Source organism: Phragmites australis, chromosome 5, assembly GCF_958298935.1.
Source record: "Phragmites australis chromosome 5, lpPhrAust1.1, whole genome shotgun sequence".
NCBI lineage: Eukaryota > Viridiplantae > Streptophyta > Magnoliopsida > Poales > Poaceae > Phragmites > Phragmites australis.
This window is the reverse complement of record NC_084925.1, coordinates 28,476,570-28,498,010: the sequence shown is the minus strand read 5'-3', so window position 1 is coordinate 28,498,010 and position 21,441 is coordinate 28,476,570. Positions and strand designations below refer to the sequence as shown.

The 21,441-nt window shown below is 42.9% G+C and overlaps 3 protein-coding genes and 1 pseudogene across 5 annotated transcripts; 1 reads left to right on the top strand and 3 right to left on the bottom strand.

The window, feature by feature from the left end:
* Positions 1-523: 523 nt before the first annotated feature.
* On the bottom strand, positions 524-5,092 carry LOC133919110 (PHD finger protein ALFIN-LIKE 7-like). 2 transcript variants are annotated; one of them, XR_009909895.1, is made up of 6 exons: positions 4,832-5,092; positions 4,699-4,731; positions 3,186-3,414; positions 1,740-1,969; positions 1,162-1,282; positions 908-1,052 (listed from the first exon to the last, which is right to left on the bottom strand). XR_009909895.1 is itself a non-coding variant. In XM_062363376.1 (5 exons), exons 1-5 carry the CDS (start codon positions 4,953-4,955, stop codon positions 780-782), a joined length of 780 nt encoding a protein of 259 aa, XP_062219360.1. In that variant the 5' UTR covers positions 4,956-5,084; the 3' UTR covers positions 524-779. The 2 variants fall into 2 exon arrangements, 1 of the variants encoding a protein (XP_062219360.1); XM_062363376.1 differs by lacking the exon at positions 1,740-1,969 and having other exon boundaries at positions 524-1,052; positions 4,832-5,084.
* Positions 5,093-6,792: 1,700 nt separating this feature from the next.
* On the top strand, positions 6,793-10,586 carry LOC133919109 (glutathione S-transferase Z1-like). 2 transcript variants are annotated; one of them, XM_062363374.1, is made up of 9 exons: positions 6,793-7,012; positions 7,125-7,178; positions 7,482-7,567; positions 7,647-7,718; positions 8,817-8,870; positions 9,122-9,197; positions 9,460-9,521; positions 10,150-10,209; positions 10,304-10,586. In XM_062363374.1, the coding sequence occupies exons 1-9, from the start codon at positions 6,892-6,894 to the stop codon at positions 10,406-10,408; spliced, it is 690 nt and encodes a 229-aa protein (XP_062219358.1). In that variant the 5' UTR covers positions 6,793-6,891; the 3' UTR covers positions 10,409-10,586. The 2 variants fall into 2 exon arrangements, with proteins under 2 accessions (XP_062219358.1, XP_062219359.1); XM_062363375.1 differs by having other exon boundaries at positions 6,795-6,996; positions 7,124-7,178.
* A 1,525-nt stretch (positions 10,587-12,111) lies between these two features.
* LOC133917914 (uncharacterized) lies at positions 12,112-14,522 on the bottom strand (annotated as a pseudogene).
* A 3,241-nt stretch (positions 14,523-17,763) lies between these two features.
* Positions 17,764-19,168, bottom strand: LOC133917551 (F-box/kelch-repeat protein At2g44130-like). Its single transcript, XM_062361431.1, has one exon. It carries the CDS (start codon positions 19,113-19,115, stop codon positions 17,907-17,909), a length of 1,209 nt encoding a protein of 402 aa, XP_062217415.1. The 5' UTR covers positions 19,116-19,168; the 3' UTR covers positions 17,764-17,906.
* Positions 19,169-21,441: the final 2,273 nt, after the last annotated feature.

Here is a 21,441-nt window from a genome sequence, read left to right as displayed (position 1 = left end):
ACGAGTCTCCACCTAGTCGCGCAATGGGGCATAGGTCAGGAAATATCTCCTGTCGACTGCCATATATCTTGTGGGTCCTGTCAATTAGGATGTCCCCTCATCCAATACTTCGACACACACCAACACACATGGTACAATAATAACCTAATATGATAGCAAAACACCAAGAAAAACAATCTTCCACTCAACCTACAACTCGTCAACATCATTTATCACTATTCATATCTAGATCATGTTTTATTTCTTCTTTCTCCTCTTCTCTTACAATTGAACAAACAGGAATCCCAACAAGATATTCCCAATTAAAGATAGGATACCAACAATATAGTCGAGAAAACTGTTAAACCGTTTTCGTCCCGTGTTCACATAAGTCTCGAAAATCCAAAATCAGTAGGAAAAAAACAGATCGGAACGGGATAGGAAAATCCAAAAAATCCATTTTCATCCCTAAGATTACCATCAACATCAGCTCACAGCATCGCCAGAATAACAATCTCTGGTGACAAACAGGAGGCAATTATCATACATACTAACCCATCACTTAATTACTGAACACGAGAGTTTCCAACCGTCTAGCAGTTCATCTCACACGAAGATGACAGCAGTTAGCCTGCTAATACAACATATCACCACTAGCTACCATGTCCATTACAACAACACACGATGAAACACTAGCACAATGGCGCACCGGTGCGCTAAACAGGTGAAGCAGTCCTACGCCGCTTCACCACTCCTAACGATTCTAAATACGTCAACAGGCAGGGAGAGTTCCAAGGGGGTCATTCACGGCTCCTCTTGCTGCTGCAGCTGGGGCACTTGTACTGCTTGATGTGCTCCGCCTTTGCAGGGGTGATCCGGACGCACTTGCCGTGGAACCACTTCTCACAGACATCACAGCAGATCCAGAACTCGCCATTCGCGTAGCTCTCCCCACAAGAGCCACACAGGTATGCTTGGTCCTCAACCCCTGCATCCTCCCGGCCACTGTCTTCCTCGTCTTTTGGGTGAGATGGCTTGGCAGGCTTACTGCTAGAATTGTTCTGTTTCGACGGCTGAAAAGAGAAGGCCAAACAATGAGCGAGGGGCTGTGCCAACAGCATTACCAAGATGTAGGGCAAGCCGCGCACACACTTACTTTAGAGCCACTAAAAGAATACTTACTTTAGAGCTGGATTTGTTGCTTTTACTGCTGCCGTTGGGGGCTTTTGATTGCTTCTTAGCAATCCCTGTCACAACTTCAAAAACAGTGGGCAGATTATTAATCATGGTGAAGAGCCTTCTCCTGAAATCCAAACACCACCAATGGATTATCATCTCTTGTTCGCCAATAACTGCCTAATATCTTTTGCGAAAAAGTAACTGTTGATACACCCTCTAGACTAGATTCCGTGAATCCTAAATATAACAATCACAAGATCAAAAGGCAATTCTATTTAAAAGCACAAATTCAATTTGAAACCTTAACACAAGGAATATAAATGTCACGCTACTATCATTTTATTTAGTAAAGAGAAAAGTAGATAAAGTAATGTATCAATTTCACATGCTGCAAAAATCTCCACATGAATGCACAATAAATGGATACAAACAAATTTCTAAAATCACCAAAATTTTAGAGAATGAGAGAGAGAGAGTAGGGCTGTCATGATTTCAATCCATGTGAGCAAAAGAATGGCAGATAATTACAGACATAAATGAAAAAATGGAATCACCCAAATAAGGGAACCCCATTTTCTCACCTAAAAATGAGACAACCCACAACTGTTGCAATATAATGGCTGGGAGCTCTCCACTGACCACAGCCTTAAATACTCCTCCCCAGCTCTCAACTCTCCCATTACCTATATCAACTACCTGATACATCACCACCCCACTCTCCTCCTCAAGGCCCATTGATCCCTCTCTAGTCTCCACCCAGCAACTAGAACTGGTGCCTCCACACCATGCAGAGCCAGGTTCCCCATCTCCCCTGCCAGTGACTAGACCCATATCAGTACCATAGGATGATAGCAAGACGTCAGGATAATATATTTCTTTTTTTTTGTCAAGAACAATATAGTTTTTTGGAGAAAGAGGAAAATAAACGGACAGTTCCATAGTGCAATAAAAAAGCATGAAAGATAAACACAAGTCCAGTGTAGGGGGAAATAAAAGAAAAACAACAACAACAACAAAGCCTTTGTCCCAAACAAGTTGGGGTAGGCTAGAGATGAAACCCACAAGATACAACTAAAAAGATGATGAGAAAACAATAATAATAAATGTACTAGTAATAGTAAAAAAAAATAGCAGAAGTAATAACGGTGCAAGGAGACTGATACATAAGCTATGGTTCTGACACGTGGATTGCTAACTTCCACGCGCTTCTATCCACAGATAGTTCTTTGGGGATATTCCGTTCCTTCAAGAATCTCTTTACAGACTCCTCCCATGTTAGGTTTGGTCGACCCCTCTCTCTCTCTCTTCACATTATCAACGCGCTTTAGTATCTCGTTATGCACAGATGACTCTAGAGGCATTCGTTGGATATGTCTAAACCATCTCAACCGATGTTGAACAAGCTTTTCTTCAATTGACGTTACTCCTACCCTATCACTACACTATCACATATATCATCATTCCAGATCTGATCCTTCTTGTATGGCCACAAATCCACCGCAACATACGCATCTCTGCTACACTTAACTGTTGAATATGTCGCCTTTTAGTTGGCCAACATTCAGCACCATACAACATCACGGGTCAAATCGTCATCCTATAGAACTTACCTTTCAGCTTTTAGGGCACCCACTTGTCACAGAGGATGCCAGAAACTTGATGCCATTTCATCCATCCAGCTTTGATTCTATGACTAACATCTTCATCGATATCACCATCCCTCTATAGCATCAATCCCAAGTATCGAAAGGTATCCTTCTTGGGAACAACATCTCCATCGAGACTAACATCTTCCCCCTCATGCCTACTTGCCTAGTAGCACCGAAATCGCACCTCATATGCTCGGTTTTGGTACTACTAAGTCCAAAACCTTTCAATTCTGAAGTATATCTCCAAAACTCTAATTTCCTATTAACCCCTATCATACTCTTGTCAACTAGCACCACATCATCAGCAAAGAGCATACACCAAGGGAAATAAAAGAAAAACAAGGAAATAAATCTTTGCAATGAATACTAAATGCAAACCTGGCATCTTTATCAAATCCAAAGCGAGATCCGAAGTAGAATGCAACAGACAGTAGCCATGCATCACTATGAACCGCAACCAGAGACAACCAATCTTTTTCGACCATTCCATCACGAGCAAAGTTTATCCCTAGTGCTGGTTCTGGAAGTTCAGGAGGTACTTCTTCAGCTGGCAGAGTGACCTCCCAGGTCTCATTCGGTAACCCATAAAGGCACAAGTTCTCTTTCTCTGGTGCAAGAGAGACAACATTATACCAACAAAACAAAATGAAGGAAATAGAACCTGATGTGTTCAAATAATCACTTGTAGTGTACCACTGAAGAACATTAGTAAACAGTAGAGCATGGGATGGTATTCTAAATGTTAATTAAGTTTAATGTGGATGCTGGAAAGATGACTAGAAGGCAATTTACTCATAATTGTTTCCCTTGAATGCACATCAGCATTAGTTATGGATAGTGGGCAATACTAGTCAAGTCACCATTGCTTTCTGCATCTGAATTTTATCTTGTCTCTGACTTCTCCTGCAAATTTTAAATTCCTTCAACCAACAAATGTTCCTTTCATTCCTTTTTCATTCACAGTAGAACAACCTCGGAAAACCAGGTTAAATAACTCCCACATGATGCATCGGGTGAAAGGCACTAGTTTGATTTGGTTAGCTTAAATAATTTCAAGCAGATTTCAAACCTCATGGTAGCAGTATCTTGAACCGTAGCTCTAATCAACATATATCCGAAGACTGAACAAACATGCTCGTAATACTTACTAACAAGACATGATCACAATTTATCATGACTGCACTTATAGGACATACTCCAGCCCAAGTCAAATGAACATGTGCCCAATAATCAATTGACACTGTCCTCTGACAGATCACAGTTCCCTGTCTTAAAGAACAAGATTCGTAAATTGTAATGGTTCCACCCAAGCGTTATATATGCAAGCAGAAACACAAATTACCTCAGCTCTAGCAGCATTACCCACACAAGATTCGTAACGGTTCCTCCCAAGCGTTATACATGCAAGCAGAAGCACAGATTACCTCAGCTCTAGCATCATTACCCACACTTTGTAAGGTCTAGATGTCCATCTATGAAGTGTAACATTGATTGCACTTCAAATCCCAAACACTCCCTTTAGCTGGACTAAAATAGACCTAAGTTTCTTTAACTGATGGACTAAAATAGACCTAAGTTTCTTTAGCTGATGGACTAAAATAGACCTAAGTTTCTTTAGCTGACGGACTTAAATTGACCTAAGCAAACTGACTGGCGCAACCAAATTAGCAACACGCGCGCTAATCGCACACTGAAACTGACATACCCAACATGAGTTAGGGCTAAATCGAGAGAGCGAGCGAGCTTAAGCATCCGACGAAGCCGTAAACGGCACCGGATCGACCTCCATAAGCAAACAAGAGATTCGCGCAGAGTGAAGGCAGCAGCTTAGCTCGAAGTCGAGCAGCAAAAAGGGAGAAAAAGAAGAAGGGAACCAAGTCGGCAGCCTCACCGGGGTCGCACTGCTGGTAGAACTTCTCCACATCTGCGCACGCCACAGAAGCAGCACGGGGAACGAGCCCGTTAGCGAAGCATCCACAAACGCGAGGGCCAGGAGGAAGTTAGGGAGCGCGAGGTTGGCTAACCCGTGGTGAGCGCCTTGACGATGCCGGCGCGGCGCGCGCGGAAGTCGCGGAAGACGTCCTCGGGGTAGCTCGCGTGGAGATGCACGGCCGCCGCACCCAACGCCCCTCCTCCGCCCCCGTCCATCGCCGGCGAGCTCCGCTCCCCTCGGCTAGGGTTTGAGGAAGCGAGGGTAGTGGTGGTGGGACTGGTAGCGGAGAGCAGGGGAGGAGGATTAGAGAAGCGCAAAACCGCGGCGAAGGCTAGAGGTGGATTTCGGAGGGGAATACTGGGAGAAGAGGAAATCATCAGGGGTTTCTTTGAAATTGTACCACTTCGCTTTCACAAAGAAAAATGGAAGGGAAATAAAGAAAGTGGGCCAATAAATTAGTCTTGGCTTCCTGGGCCGCTCCTGATCAAATTCTCCGAGAAAGTAATTATATGGGAAAGCGCTTCTCTACAGTAAACTAAATTTTATGGAGGAAGTTAATCTATAGAGAATATAATTATGTAAAAAAAATGATTCTCTAGAATAAATTTTATAAAGGAAGTTATTCTATAAAAAATGGAATCAGAAGAAGCTAATTTTTTCAACTAGTATCTAGTTTCTTTTAAAAAATCACTATTACAGAATCATTCTAAAAATTAAAAATTATAATCTATTATTTAATAAAGCTCTCACAAATTGCATAAAAAACCGATCAGCCAAACAAACTCTCAATGGAGGAGTTTTTTATTTTTATATTTTTTATTAAAAATATAAATAAATAGATTCCTCGTAAAAACAATTAAAAAATTAAACACCTACCGCCCTCTCATAAAACGGTTAAACCTTACCACTTTTAAGAGCACAATAAGCAGTCCCACAAACTCTTATTGTATTTTCATGGACGGGCAGGCTACAGCCCTAACAGCGATAAGGCAGAAATCTCGATGAACAGTACTTCGAAGTTCAATTTCCATCTTACCCTCTCTATTCAAAACTGTGATGTTCTGTTGTTCCAAAAATTTTAAAACTTTTTGTACGTGTTCCATAATTCATGTGCAACCCATTTTAATTTAATTCACCCAAAAATCTAGTGTAAAATTTAAACTAAAATTCTAAAAAAAAAGACTACTTTTATAACTTCTAGCAATTGTCAGGGCCTCAAATAAATTTCTAAACATCTGGTAAAATTCACTAATATTTTTCTTATATGATGTGATAATTTCTAAATTATTTTCAGCCCTATATTATATGGTAAAAAAGTGAATTCCTTTGTAATACACCATTTATATGTATTTTTATAATTTCATGTAATATTCTTTTTTTAACTTAATTTGAATTTAAACATATATAAACCTAGTGCAAAAATAATTTTAGAAATTATCACATCACATAAGAAGAATATTAGTGAATTTTACCAGTTTTTTAGAAATTTATTTGAGGTCCTAACAATTGCTAGAAGTTATAAAAGTAGCCTTTTTTGGAGAATTTTAGTTTAAATTCTACACAGGATTTTTGGGTAAATTCAATTAAAATGGGTTGCATATGGATTATGTAACACGTACAAAAAGTTTTAGAATTTTTGGAGTAACAGAACATCACTATTTTGAATAAAGAAGATAGAGGAAAAATTGAACTTCGAAGTACTGTTCAACGAGATTTACTGTTTATGTATACTGAGGTTTTAAGAGGGCTGTAAGCCTACCGCTCTAAGAAAAGATGGTGATAAGTTCTAAAAGATGGTGATAAGTTCTAACCGTTTTATGAGAGGATAGTAGATGTTTAGTTTCGTAATTTTTTATGAGAAATTTATTTATTTAAATTTTTAATAAAAAAAATATAAAAATAAGAGCGCGGGACAAAAAGGCCGCTTGGCAGGATCCACCTCTGAAGAACTTGCCTTGGGAGGCGTGACGTGGATGGGCCTGTCTCGTCTTCGCTTAGGCCTTATGGGCCGGACCTGTCTCGGCTTGGCTTCAGCCGCAGTGCCGGTCGTATTGCCAACGAGCCAGAGTATCGTGCTCCACTTTGCTAGCGGTTTTCTTCCTCCCATCGTTTCGGTCTCAGTTCAGCGAAGCAGCTTGTGCGTGGCGGCAAATGGCGGAAGCGGAGGCGACGGAGGTGAAGGCGCGGCCGAGGCTGTACTCTTACTGGCGCAGCTCGTGCTCCCACCGCGCCCGCATCGCTCTCAACCTCAAAGGTCCGTGCTGCTCGGGTGAGCTAACCCCGGCAATCCACCGCCCCGGCCCCGACGGGCTCTGTCCCCGCACCCCTCATCGTTTCTTGGATGGATCTTGTTGGACTGCGTTGATTCGATGTTTCTGCCGGTGTGGATTACGAGTACAAGGCGGTGAACCTCCTCAAGGGCGAGCAATCTGATCCAGGTGGGTACTAGTACTGCCGCATGCTTACTAGTGCTTGGATGTGGAGTGCTACTGTAGCTGGTCTGGTTCGTGTAAGGAGCCGCTGTGTATTTGCTCGCTTCCTAGTGTGGTTTGGTTTTGGTGATGGGCTTTGGAAGTGCAGATCAGGGCCTAAGTATGCTCGATGATACACTCCACGTCGGGTATCATGTGTGACAACTTCAACTATTGTAGTATTTGTGCGGAACAAAGCTGGATGCAATTAGATTATCCAAGAACTCTTGTTTGGACATTCAGTAATAGGTTGATCTTTGTGGGCGACAGAATTCGTGAAGCTTAATCCTATGAAGTTCGTCCCTGCGTTGGTTGATGAAGATGCAGTAATTGGCTACTCTTATGCAATAGCATTGGCAAGTATTGAGATACTAGTGTTTGTTGTCTCGAAATTGAATATCTCTTGAGTCACATGTTCCTTTTGTGGCTTTGCAGTATTTGGAGGACAAGTACCCCGAGCCTCCTCTTTTACCTCAAGACCTTAAAAAGAAGGCTTTGAATCACCAGGTAACGATAAGTTCTGCACCCTTATGTTCATGATGGTGACCACATGTTATTCATAGTTCATTGAACCTAAAAGTGTCATCTGTGGACGGAATTGTAATTTAGCGCACAACATTCTTCACTATTTAAGACAAACACAGGAAACACTCAGACTCTTTGATCTGGAATGTTCTGCAATCATTACACAATTTTTTTTTTTTACTAGTTGCCTCTTACCTGTTTGCCATTTCATGCCTTTTCTTAAGAGTTTGTGGACATCTTTTATATTCCAATCCAAACCCATCAAAAATTGTACTCTGTCATCCGCAAATTCATCTTAGGCGGCTAAGTCACTTAGATCACATAAGTAGCACAACAAAAAGGACAAAAAGGGAATAATACATTAGCTTAGTGCAAATGCAAAGATGATTAAATTGGTAAACATCATTCATTGTGAGCCAACGTGTGAGGCTAGGGCCACATGTAAGTGGCGCATTAGATGGTATTTTCCAACCCACTGTAATGGGATCGGACAATCTTACCCAAAAGGAAAAGAGTTGTAAATGGAAATGTGTATTTCGAGGTGATGGGACTGCTGAGGCTGAGCGTGTGGAAGTACAGGACAGAACAAAGCTAGGTCTGAAGGTGTAGAGTTGGGCTATCACGCACTTGAATTTCATTGTAGCTTGTGGGGCACATGCATGGAGTAAATAAATATTTGGCAAACAATCTAACAAACTAAGGGATAAAGAGTACAAATACTAGAGATAAAGGTCAAGTAAAACAATTACAGCTGGAGTTGTTGGAGTCCATGCGTGTGCGTTCAAGTCCCTCTGGTTTGCCGCACGGCAAGGCTGTTGTCAGGGTTCGCAGGCAGCACACGGGCCCTACAACACAGGCAGGTGCAGCACAAAGATATATAGTTTAGCAGGGTCTAACCATAATCTAGAATTCTATGTGCTTGTATGCTTGCCTTGTTTTGTTATTTTTTTTGTCACCAAATCATCATGCCCAATGTGAACTTGTTTGCCTTGTTTTGTTCTGTCTTATTTTTTGACGTCAATGTGAAGTTTACTATCCAATGGGATACCTAATGTGAAGTTTACTATCTTTCTGTGGCAGATCGCAAGCATTGTAGGTTCTGGTATTCAACCCCTCCATAATCTTACAGTGTTAGTAAGTATATTGTACAATACTTCTCACCATATGATGTTCTACCTGTAGAAATTGGTTGCTCAGCGCACTTGAGTTCTATACAGGAACAGGATACCCATTTGTATTGTGAAATGATGCAATTTGTTTGCTGCAAATTGATTCTGTATTGAGACAACTTGTTTTTGTAAAGTAAAATATACTGTACAGTTCGTTTAAAGAACAAAAGCTGCTGTACAGGGACATTACTTGATATGGTGCTTACTTCTTTGCAGAGGTTCATTGAGCAAAAGGTTGGTGCAGGGGAGAAACTCTCGTGGACCCAACAACAAATTGAGAGAGGTTTCACAGGTTGTCTTCACAGACAACCGTTCATTACTGATTGAAGTTTCTACTATTTTTGCTGCATTACTTCATCAAGCAAATTTTGCTTCAAGAAAATATTGCTCGCCTTGCAGTTCTGTTGTATTACATGATTATAGAAACTCACTCTTAGTTCTTTTAGCTCAGTTATTAAGCATATTGTTTTGCTTAGCATTCTTATTTCTTGATCCCTATCGTCTTTGCGCTTGTTTGCTATTCTACAATGTCCTCACTTTCGTTAATCATTTAGCAATTGAGAACCTGATAAAAGGCTGTGCTGGGAAGTACGCAACAGGAGATGAAGTCCAGCTGGTACGTTTGGTTCCCTGAGACTGAGTTTTATCACTTTTTTATATTGGATTCTTTCACCATTGTGGTGAATTTAAGTGTTATCATATTGATCTGGCGTAGGTGTCCTTTTGGCAATCTAACACTCATATAAGAAAATAAACAGAATTTAAAAAAAAAAGAATCATCAGCAGTTCTTGTCTGTTCTCCCAAAGACAACTAAAAATTTCTAGGGTTTTTGAGAGTTTGATATAACAGTGTTATTCCTTGCTTAAATTAAAGGAGGGGGCATGGGTTATTAACTCAAAATGAACATAAGGATAAGGTTGTGCCGTGCTATTAGCAAGGGATAGAACTGCCTTCTATGCCCCAATATGGTTTAGAACCCATTACGCACTTGGCGTACAGGTGCAGTCTCTGAAATAAAAGAGTTCCTAAATGCAGTATGATACAAATTGCTACTGGTGCTTGTCCAAATAGAAGTTCCAGTTCATCAAAGATGATAGATGATACGCATAACCCAGTATCCATGTTCAATTAAACCTAGTATTTGGCAACTTGCCTTGTGTTTTTCATAGGAATGTACATCACTGCTAGTTTAGACCAGCCGTCAGTTGATTCGAGTATCTTCTGTATTCTTCTTCACATGCAGGCAGATGTATTCCTTGCACCCCATACTTATGTAGCGCTGGATCGTACTAAAATTGACATGGTACTGCCCTTCTTCTTCCTTGTTATGTTAATGTACATCGGTGTGTCTATTTTTTTCAATCTAAGAACTAATGAAGCATGCTGCTTTGCTGCAGTCAAATTACCCCACTCTTGCCAGGCTTCACGCCGAGTACATGGCACACCCAGCATTTCAAGCCGCGCTCCCTGATAAGCAACCAGACGCCCCTTCCTCTACCTAGGAACTGCATCGCGTCTGCCTTGTACATTGGTCATCTGAATATAGATTTGGAGTCGAGCAACCAGAAAGCCAATATTTGGTGCGTCTGCCTTGTACATGCTCTTCCTTCATGTTGTCTTAAGCTGTAACAATAAGCACAGAACTTGATGTGCAAAATGCAAATAGTTTTCTGGTTTCAACGACTATCCGAATATTGGCTTATGGTCTTCTTCGGATAGGCTTCTCATGTAGCGTTTGTTGAGTTCACCTGAAGATTTCGGCTCATGCATGCATATAACTGGCTGGAATTCTGGAACACACGGATTAGCATATAAAAAAGGCGGGGAAGGAGAAAGAAGAAGTTGAACCCCTAATGCTTAGCTCTGTCGTCACTGATGGCGCTAGAGTTGGCGTCACCTCATTGCCCTTAGCTCGTTTGCACAACCTCATTGTCCGGCCTTGCGCAATGTGAACAAGGAGAGCTAACATGGCGTTCGGTCTTAAGCACAAATTAATTTAAAAAAATCCTACTTTCACAAAACTAAAAATTAGAAAAAAATTTAATCACCCAATCTCACCGTGCATTCCATCTAGCGATCCGTGCCCTGGGTAGCCAAGCATCATCTCTGATGTGGTTGATTTCATCCGGGTGAGATCAAAACCTATCAAGAAACCACCCTCCCCTCCCCTGTAGCATGCATGAATCTTGGTTGATTTCATTCGGGTAAAAACTTTTTTTCTTTAACCAGCAGGAGAACTGCCTGTCATTATATTAAGAGAAGAATGGGATTTCGAATAGAAAAACCCGGTAACAAAGAGCAAACAACAGGAACAAAAGGAAAAACAACACACAAGCTACAAAGTTAAGTACTCATTACCAGCGTGTCCGAAGCAACTCAAGAGTGTCCACAACCTAAAACGCCTATGGTCACAATAGGATCGGAAACCTAACGTCCGCTGCACACCAAAACAAGGCTTCATCTCTAATAGCCCTAAGAAGACCCTGCATGCTTGGGCTCTCGCCCTCAAACACAAATTTAACTTTGTGTTTGGCCCATAACTTCCCCTAAAAAGAATGTTTGGTACATAGCCACTGATGTGGTCTGCACATTGTTTTTTTTTTCTTTCTCTTACTCCCCTTGTGTGGTCGCCACACACTTTGGGGACTAACCAAACATGAACATAGTCATGTTACTATGGAAGCTTTAATGCAATGCACGATACATTAGTTTTTGTTGCTTCTGTGTTCTGGACATAGCACCGAGAGAATTGAGACCATCTATGGCGTCCCTTGATGGCATGCCGTTCCAAGCAAAATTAAGGCTAACAAGAAAATGAAAGCTCAAGATTGAAACTTGAAACGTAGTCCATTTTAGATCCTTGTAATAGACGCACGAATATGTCGGCCTATCTCTTAATCTCACTTGAGCAGTTTAAGAGTTGTCAATGAAGTTTGAATAGCACCAATTGGGACTTAAACAGTAGCAAGGGTCCCTTTGGCAACATAAGCTTATACAATGGCCAACCACACGCCAGTGTCATCATCCTTACCCTCAGGGGCGGATCCAGAAAAATAGGTCGATGGGGTCACTATGCATAGATAAGAGGAAATTTGAAGTAAATTGAAAATAATGATCAACACAATATTTTATAGTTGACATGTATGACTAACAAAAACATACAGCAACATCAAACTTTAAAAATATTCTACTTACTAGTGTTACCTCATAATCGTTCTTTACGATCTTTGAGCTTCTGGAAGAGATCGATCACCATGTTATTTGGAATACTTGCAAGAAGGGCCGGCTCCACAAAGCAAATAATAGCATCATTCATAAATTGGTCACCAATACGATTTCGTAGTATAGTCTTCACAATTTTCATGGCTGAGAAACACCTTTCTACTGATGCAGTGGCAACCGGCAAAACAAGTACAAGCTTCAGAAGTTGATAAACCAATGGAAAGGCAAGATGTTTATTTGTATCAACCATCAACTTAGCCAGTTCAGTAATAGTATTCAATTTTGCAAATCTTTCATCTGCTTGTACATTGTCAATATAAATATAAAGCTCGTGAGCAAGATCCTTCAATTGAACTTCACTAAAATCATCTGGATAATATTTAGCCAATTCCATCAAGCTCTCGAATTTGAAAGCACCAAAACAATCCTTGGGACTGAAAGCTGCCATATGTGTAAGCTAATTAGAAGTTGCTTCAGTGAAACGATCATTGAGTTCATTAAGTTGCAAATCAATAACACGGTTCGAGCAATCCCATCTATAATGTTGATAATTAGTCCGATTTGTTTTTTGCCTTGGCTTATGACGGTCAATATATTGTTCTCCCATATCCAACTTTGGGATATCATGATCTTCGCAAAAAGAGTATACACCCTCCAATAAAGACTCCCAACCATCATCTCTAATTTGTTGAAGTTTCTGCTTAGTTGACTTTACCTCTGACATAGCCTCTAGTATATCTTGATCTTTCCTTTGTAAACAAAGTGAGAGAGCATTTGCATGGCCCAATATTAGCAACATCAAGTGCAAATGAAAAGCAAAATCGAAATCCTTGAGGTAATCTAGGAGACCACGGGCTTGCCATCTCTTTCCATCATTTGGACCATCTGTTTCAACATATTGGAGCACTTCAATAACAATAGGAAACAAACTGTTAATACTCTTGAGAGTTTTATAGTGAGAACACCACCGAGTGTCTCCAGCTCTTTGAAGAGATTGCTCTTGATTTAAACCTGTTCCACTACAAATTTGTCCACTACCAATGCCTTTCTTTACCCTCTCTTGTTGACTTTCTCGTATCATATCTTTCCGTTTGCAAGATGCTCCAACAACATTAAGAAGAAGTGATATCATGTCAAAGAAGTCACTAATATCATCATTCTTTTTAGCTACTGCAACTATGACTAGTTGAAGTTGATGAGCAAAGCAATGAATATAATATGCTGAGTTATTTTCTCTCATGATTAAAGCTCTCAAACCATTGAACTCACCTCTCATGTTGCTTGCTCCATCATACCCTTGGCCTCTTATTTGTTTCAAGCTCAAGCCATATTTAGTAAATAAATAATCAATTCCAAATTTGAGACATGAAGCAGAAGTTTCTTTCACATGAACAATGCCAATAAGTCTTTCTTTTAGTATTCCGCACTTGTCGACGTACCTCAAAACCACAGCCATTTGTTCTTTATCGGAAATATCAGCAGATTCATCAACTAACAAACAGAAGACATCACCACCAATTTCTTCAATGATAGAATTCACTATGACCTGTACAATTAATAGAAAACAATAAAGATTAGTTTTAATTATTTTTGTAAAATATGAATAATAAATGAGATCATTGTTACCTGTGCAAAACACCGAGCAATGTCCTTTTGAATGGATGGAGCCACCATTTGTCGATTTTCAGGAGCATTTCTTAGCACTACTTTCTTTATTTTTTCGTTTTGCGCTGCCAAAAGCTTTACCAACTCAAGAAAATTCCCTCTGTTATTAGACTCTTCTGTCTCATCATGGCCACGGAAAGCTAATCCTTGATGTAGCAAATATCTGGCAGCATTTATTGAAGTACTCAATCGAGTAAGATGCTCCTCTTTGGCAATATCAGTTTGCTTGCAGAGAGCGGCAACAATTGATTGTTCTGGTCTCAACAAATTATTGCATCTTTTCACTGTCGTATTATGAAAACTAGTACACCCACCTGCATGATAATCTAGTCTATCCTTCTTGTTCCACCCAGAAAAGCCTTCTGTTACAAATGCATCGTTTCCTCCCTGTCCCTCAATACAATCTCTAAACAAGTAGCAGAATAAACAAAAAGCTTTATCCACCTTGTCACTATATTCCAACCAATCATATTGTTTGAACCATTCAGCATTGAACCGCCGTAACTTGCCTGCTATCTGCTTTTGTGGGTACTTAAAACCAAGTTGTGGTCTGTATGGACCTCTAATTAAATACCTTCGTCTTATCTCATCTTGTAGCTTCATGCCTGGGTATTGTATTATTCTCTTCCTATCAGCTGGATCATAAGGAAGTTCATCTAGATTTACCTCTTTTGGTAACAGAATCCGGGACTGAGAAGTTCGAGCACGAGCAGTAGCATTGATGTTTGATGCACCATCTCCATCTCTACATGAATTCCCTTCATCATTGCATGCTGTTGATGGTGTTTTTCTTTTCAAAAATCGTTCCATTATGCTCACTGCACATGGCACACAATATTCTCACAATCATTCAATCATAATCCATTAATCCCCATAAATCCCTAAACCTAATTATCTATGGAGCTCAGGAAAAAAATCACGCATACCACATACCAGGTCACCAGGACTAATCACCAGGACTAATGCAGACTTTGATGGCTCGATATGATCGGAACGAATCTTCAAATTGGAGAAGAAATCATCGCAGTCCCTTGCAATCGCTATTTGCAGTTTGCTTCCGGCGGCAGCGGCGCGTGCTTTGCAAGCTCGTGCTGTCAAGAAAACGAGAAGGCCAAAGGGCAATTGAGGTCGGCAAGGCAAGGCCGAAGGATAATATTTGTGACTTGTGGGAGTGGACGGCGGACCCATGGTCCATGCATTTGGGCTGGATTAGTGGATTTGGGCTAACAAACAACCAGTGCAAATACATGCGTTTCTAGCTTTGGGTTGTCCTGGGACCTGTGCTCCTGGCCGTTCGGCCTTCTCGTTGTCTCGCGTACACAGCTGGGCTAGGGGCACAAAATCACGTTTACTGGGGTCACAAGTGGTTGACTGTTGTAGCTTACTCCTGCTGGGAGGAAAGGCGCTGGGGTCCGGTGACCCCAGTGGCATTACTACAGATCCGCCACTGCTTACCCTTATTGTTCCAAGCTGGTGCCACTGGTCCCACTTTTCTCATCCACGACCTTGTATTAAAAAAAAATTAGGCTCATATTCAAAATCTAATTTCGGAAATGTCTATCAAATATTTGAATATTTTCTTCCCTAAACCGCCAAAAACTTAGGCCACCAGACAGGGGCGAACCCAGTCCAGAAATCGAGCGGGGCTGCTAGCTACAGTAACACTGGATCTACAGATGTCTACAGTTCACTAAAACAATAAAAATGAGTAGGGACCCAGCCCCCACTCCTATACTGCTGGGTCCGCCCCTGCCACTAGATCTGTATTCAATGGCTAACATTTCTCTAAACCCTTGTAATCCTAATTTCCCACTTGCCCTCACTAGCTGATGTCCCACCCTACCCTTTCCTCACCACCTCAAGTGTTACCGCCACGTCATGCCTTTTCTTACTTGTCTCTGACTACAGGGTTAACAAAATCATTTGAGATTTAGAAAATCGCTACCCTGTGATTTTCTAAAATTCATGTATATCGCGAATAATTGATTAAAATTCGATAAGAATTCGCTCAAATTCATTAGGTCAAATTTGTAAATTAGAGAAAAATTGACCAAATCGATGATTTGGTAACCGCTCGATTTGAACCAAAAACCGCTCAAATTCCATCTAAAAGCAATTGCATTTCTTGCATTTCGTTTGTGATCGAAAACCACTCGAATTCGATCAAAAACTGCTCAAGTTCAAGAAAAACCAAAAAATATATATCAATCTTGTAAAATCGATAACTAATTCATCTGAGCTTCAATCTAAGGCTGGCAATTGGACCTGTGGGTTTGAGTATCCATGGGTTTTGGACTCGATGGGTTCAAGTTCGGATCGCAATTTTCACCTACGGGTCTGACGGGCTGAGTACTCGAATCAAATCGGGTCAGGTTCGAGTTTTGAATTTCACCCATGGTCGCGTGATAGATGTAGCCCAACTCAACATTGCAACCCAGCAGCCCATATCACCATGTGTCCATGTCACTGGCACTCGCACACCCACATCTAAAAAAAGGCACTCACACACCCTATCCTCGGTGACCCCACCCCTCCGGCTACCGCCATCCTGCCCGGCATGCCCCTCCCCGGCGTCACCCCGCCTCGCCCAATCACACCGGCCCTCTGTCACCACCCCAGCATCGCCCCGCCCTGGCCTGCCCCCTCCCAAGCGCCGCCCCACCTCGCTTGACCACGTCGGTCCACTACCGCCGCTCTTTCGTCGCCCCGTCCCAGCCTGCCCCCACCTCAGCACTACCCCGCCTCGCCCGGCCACGTTGCCCTGCCCGACCACCTTGCCCTGCCCCTGTCACCCCTCCTTGTCCTGCCCAATGGGCGCCCGAAACCAGACAGGCGTTTAGCGAGTTCAGGTTCGGCTTTTGATTTAGCCTGTTTGGGCATTTAGGTTCGGGTTAGGTTATGGCTAGCGGGTTTCGGGTCGGGTATAGTTTTGCTCGACCCGAATCCGATCTGACCCATTATCAGCCCAAATCAAATCAAGTGAAACAAATTTTGTTAGTTTCCTTTAACATTATCTACATGATAAAACTATTTATCCTCATAAAATTGTATATTTTATATGAGAAAATGTATTTGCTAAACCTAGTTAAATACATATTTAATTCTTTGTTAATCCAAAAATCATCAAATCAATTTTGCTAGTCTCTATGTCTTTTAAATACATGAACTCATAAAATAGTTATTGTAACATGTAGATTAATTCATAACTAACCTATCACATCTTCAAAATTAGTGAAACCATTTTTATTAGTTTACTTATATTATGCTTTATGTAGGAAAAATAATGGTAGACATGAAGAATTTAATTACAATATTGTTTCTTACTGAACTTTATAAAAATCATGGTGAAATTAGTAAAACTCTAAATGAAGTGAAACTAATTTTAAAGATCCTATTAAGATACGTCTTATATAAAAAAAATATGTATTTGCATATTAAGTTTTTTCTTAATATGATAAGCCAAATCATCATATTCATACAACCCATTTCAGTAATTTTTTTTAAACTTTCTCTCCGTGAAATATGATGCAAATGTTATTATTTTTGAAAAAAATCATAGAAAGTCTTAGAATTGTCTCTGGTATTTTTAAAAAAAAATTGTGATTTTTTATTTTTTAAAATTTTAAATTCAATTCAAAAACCGATCGATTTCTAAATACACTGCAGATCAAATTAGCTGATATTCACAAATACCGAGCGATTTTTATTGATTTTTCAAACCCTACTGACTACCATGCTTTGATGAATTTATCGTCTTCCATCATGAAGCATACACCACACCACCACCGCACTATCACGCAGCTGCCACCACAGTCTCCTTGTAAGCCTAGGGACACTGTAAACACTGACCCTAACCTCGTTGGCGGTGAAGACCTCGCAAAAGAGGACGACTGTCCGCCATCAAACACGAATCTCAACACATAGCAAGATTAGGAAGAAAAAGTACATGAAGAGGAGTACTGCCGAGAAATTGAATCCAACGAAACAAGATGCATATAATATAGTGATCCGATACTCGGATTAGAAAACAAGACCCAAAACATTGCGCTTTTACGGCTTTAGTCAAGTGTAAGCGCCAAACCCAAGTGCAAAAGCTCGCGACTAAACTAATTTCTAAGCCCGCATGGCCGCGGCCGAGTAAACGAACCCGTCGAACCCTGGCGGCACGGGCACTCGCTTCCACGGCGCGCCGCTCGCGTCCATCACCCAAGAGGCGTACTCACCGCCCTCCGCCGCGTCGGCTGCTTTTCCGAACACGAACACGGCGCCGCCGTCGCCGACGCTAACCGCCTTCACGCACGCCTTCATGCCGGGCGGGCCGTCCGCCACGTCCCTCCACGCGCGCGCGGCGCCATCCCATTCCCGCACGCCGCCCTTCCCGGCGCCGACGGCCCACACCTTACCCCCCACCGAGGCCAGGCACATCCCGGCCGTGTCTGGGACCACGTCGCCCTCGTTGATCCAGGCGTCGCCGGCGGCGTAGCACTCGGCGGTCTCCTTGAACGCTCCTTGGGCTTCGGTCGGGTAGCCGCTGGCCGCCAGGACTCGGCCGGGGGTCGCGACGAGCTGCGGCTCGTCGCGCTCCTCGGACATGTCCGGGAGCGCGCGCCAGGCTTCGGCTGCGACGCTGTACACGAAAGCGGAGCGAAGGGCGTTCTTGGACTCGTCGTGCCCGCCGGCGACGTAGACATTGCCGTCGCCACCGGCGCAGCCGAAGAAGCTCCGGGAGTCCGGCATCTGCCGGCCGCGCCTCCACTCGCCGGTGGGCACGTCCAGCACGCGGACGTCGCTGGTCGGGTGGAACGTGTCCGGGTCCCAGCCCCCGACGACGGCGACATGCCGCCCGTCGCCCACGGCCGCGCACTGCGCGAACAGCGGCACGGGGCCCCACGCCGCCGCCGCCCCCTCCACACGCCGCCACTCGCCGGTGGTGAGGTTCGCCGCCACAAGCGAGCACTCCGGCGTCGAGCCCTTGCCGTCGCCGCCCACGGGCGCGGCCTGGACGAGGAACACGATGTCCTCCGCCGCCCCGGCAACCCTCCGGCGCCGCCGGAACTCCGCGCTCCCCACGGCGCCGCGCCATCCGCAGCTTACGTGGCGCATGCGCCGGTGCGACCGGTTCGGCACCCGCGCCAGGCACTCCATGGCCACGTGGTCCGGCAGCCCTGGGATGAGCTCCCGCTCCTCCCGCCTACCGCCTTCTTCCTCTGCCCCCACCGCCATGGCACGTTCTTGCTCCTTGTCCTTCCAACCACAGCAGTGGCGTGCTCGCTCGGTGGCTGCTTGGAAGGCGTCCTCCTCCTGTCGCTTGACGGCGCCCATGGAGAACGCAGTGCAGCGCAGCGTGTCTTGTTGTTTCCTTGTGATGTGTGTGGTGTGTGGTGTGTGATGCATGTGAAGGGCTTGTGGGGGTTTGAGTAGAGGGAGAGGGTGAGAGTGAAGACAAATTTTGTTTAGGCCGTCTCCAACGGGATGTGCTGTCAGTTTGCCGTTCCGCCCGGCCGGGAGACGCTCCAACAGCGACTGCAAAAGGCATTTGCTGTATGCTACAGTGATGCTATTTGCGGATTCGAGCTGCAAATTTGCCACTGGAATGAGGAGGCAGCATCACTGCTATGTGCATAAGCACGTGGGTCCGAGGGAACGAGGAGGGAAATGAAAAATATGAAATAAAGTGTCTGTTGAAGATAGAAAAAATAAGAGAGACTGTAATAGTGATAAGGGATGCTGTAATAGTGTTATAAGGTATGAATTTTTAAAGTTTATGTTGAAGATGATCTTAAAATTTGATGATTGCTAGTACTATGGTTGAGTAAAATATATACCTTTTGTATAGTAAAATAACAGCTTTTTAAAAAAGAGAGTGAAAAAAATTGTAGTGAAGTGAGATATTCATTTAGGAAGAGCCAATATAGTGTGTTGCTCAAGCAAAAGGTTTGCATGTTTAATCAAATTGACGGGCGATATTTTTACTTAGATTGATTGGGGGATAAACAGAAGATTGATTAAGCATATGAATGAAGAGGCGATGATGGTGACTAGTGAATCTGAGCAATATTTTACCACGTCCTTTCTTTCCTAGAATGTTAGGCAAGCAAGCGGCACGGACGGAGCCGTCGACGAACTTCATTTCGCTGCCGGCAAGGTCGCCGGAATCCGAGTGGGTTGGCGACGGAGAGACAAGGGAGTGAAATTTTTATTGAGCTTTGCCAACGCCGGCACAAGCATCCGTTAAGCCCCTAGCATGCACGCCCAGATTTGGAAAGCTCACCTTGACACGATTCCCTCATTCTGTTTTTGTCAGTGAGCGGGCGCACAACTCTTCCTCTCTTGACGCTTTTAACATAGCAACATCAACATTTTTACTTCCCTTTTGAATTCAGAGAGTAAATTTTATTCAGTTTATAACCAAATTCATACAAACACGAAAGGCAAATTTGTTTCAGTTTAAAAACAAATTTGTACAAACTTAGTTACCAAGTTTGTTTCTATTTACATGCAGAACTTGTACGAACTAAAAGAGGAATCCGTATTACAGAGCCTAGATATCAATTTTTTTTAGTTTGCAAGCAAATACGTACAAAACCAGGAGCAATTTGTTCAATTTCAAAATCAGATATAAAACTGGTAGAAAAATACATGCAAAGCAAAAATAGGGAAATTTGCATGAAGAAAATAGGATGATCAGGAGAAGCAAATTAAGGGGGAAACAAGGCAATGTTGAGCCATCTCGCAGACAAATCAGGAGAATCCTCCATGCCCCTACCGGCCATCGAGCTTGGCGACGAGGGGTCAGAGATCTGCAAGCTTGGTCATCGCCAGCGAGTCCTGTCTCAAGCGATCCAAGATCAAAATCGAGAGAGCTGTTTGCCACTTGTAACCACGCTCCATCAAAATCTCTTGTGGATCAAGTGTGTGTGAGAAAGAGAGAGAGATTTGGATTTGGGGCTGCTCTTCGGATCATATCAGAGCAAGGAAAAGCCAACAAGTGCTTTGGATCAGATCAAGGCAAGTAAGCTGCACTCGCCGTGGCACCCGATCTAGTTATTGTGGCAATCTGATGAGGGGAGAAGACATAGGAGTGAGAAATACGAAATTGAGTGCGGATGGAGAAAGCAACGGAGAACCCATCTACTGGGTTCTTCACGAGATCCGCGACAATCCATATACAAAGTAGAAGTGATCAGTATTCAGGAGCTAATTGAGGTGAATCGAGGCGAAAAGGGGAGGAACCCTTAAGCTGCTTCTAGAGGAGGAAGCTCTCCTGGCTAGGGGTGCCCGCCATGAGAAGCAGCGCTCCTCAATCAGATCGGGGCTAGGGTTTTGACGATGTGTAATGGTACACCACCCCCGGGAGGAGCTGCCTTATTTTTGGGGGCGTGAGCAGCTTCGAAGGAGGTGGGATGAATCGGGAGGAAGAGGAGGGAATGCTACAGGCTGGAGGATTATAAGAAGTGACTGTAGTATGTAGGAATAACTCGGGAGGCTGCCAACCTTCTAACAAGTGTCGAGCTGTTGTGATCAGACGATAGAGATGGTGTGCGGGCGGAACGACAAAAGAATACACGCTCGAAATTTAGTCTTTACCATTTTATTTTATTAAGAAAACCAAGTGAAGCTATTTGTTATGTAACATATTATAGATGTT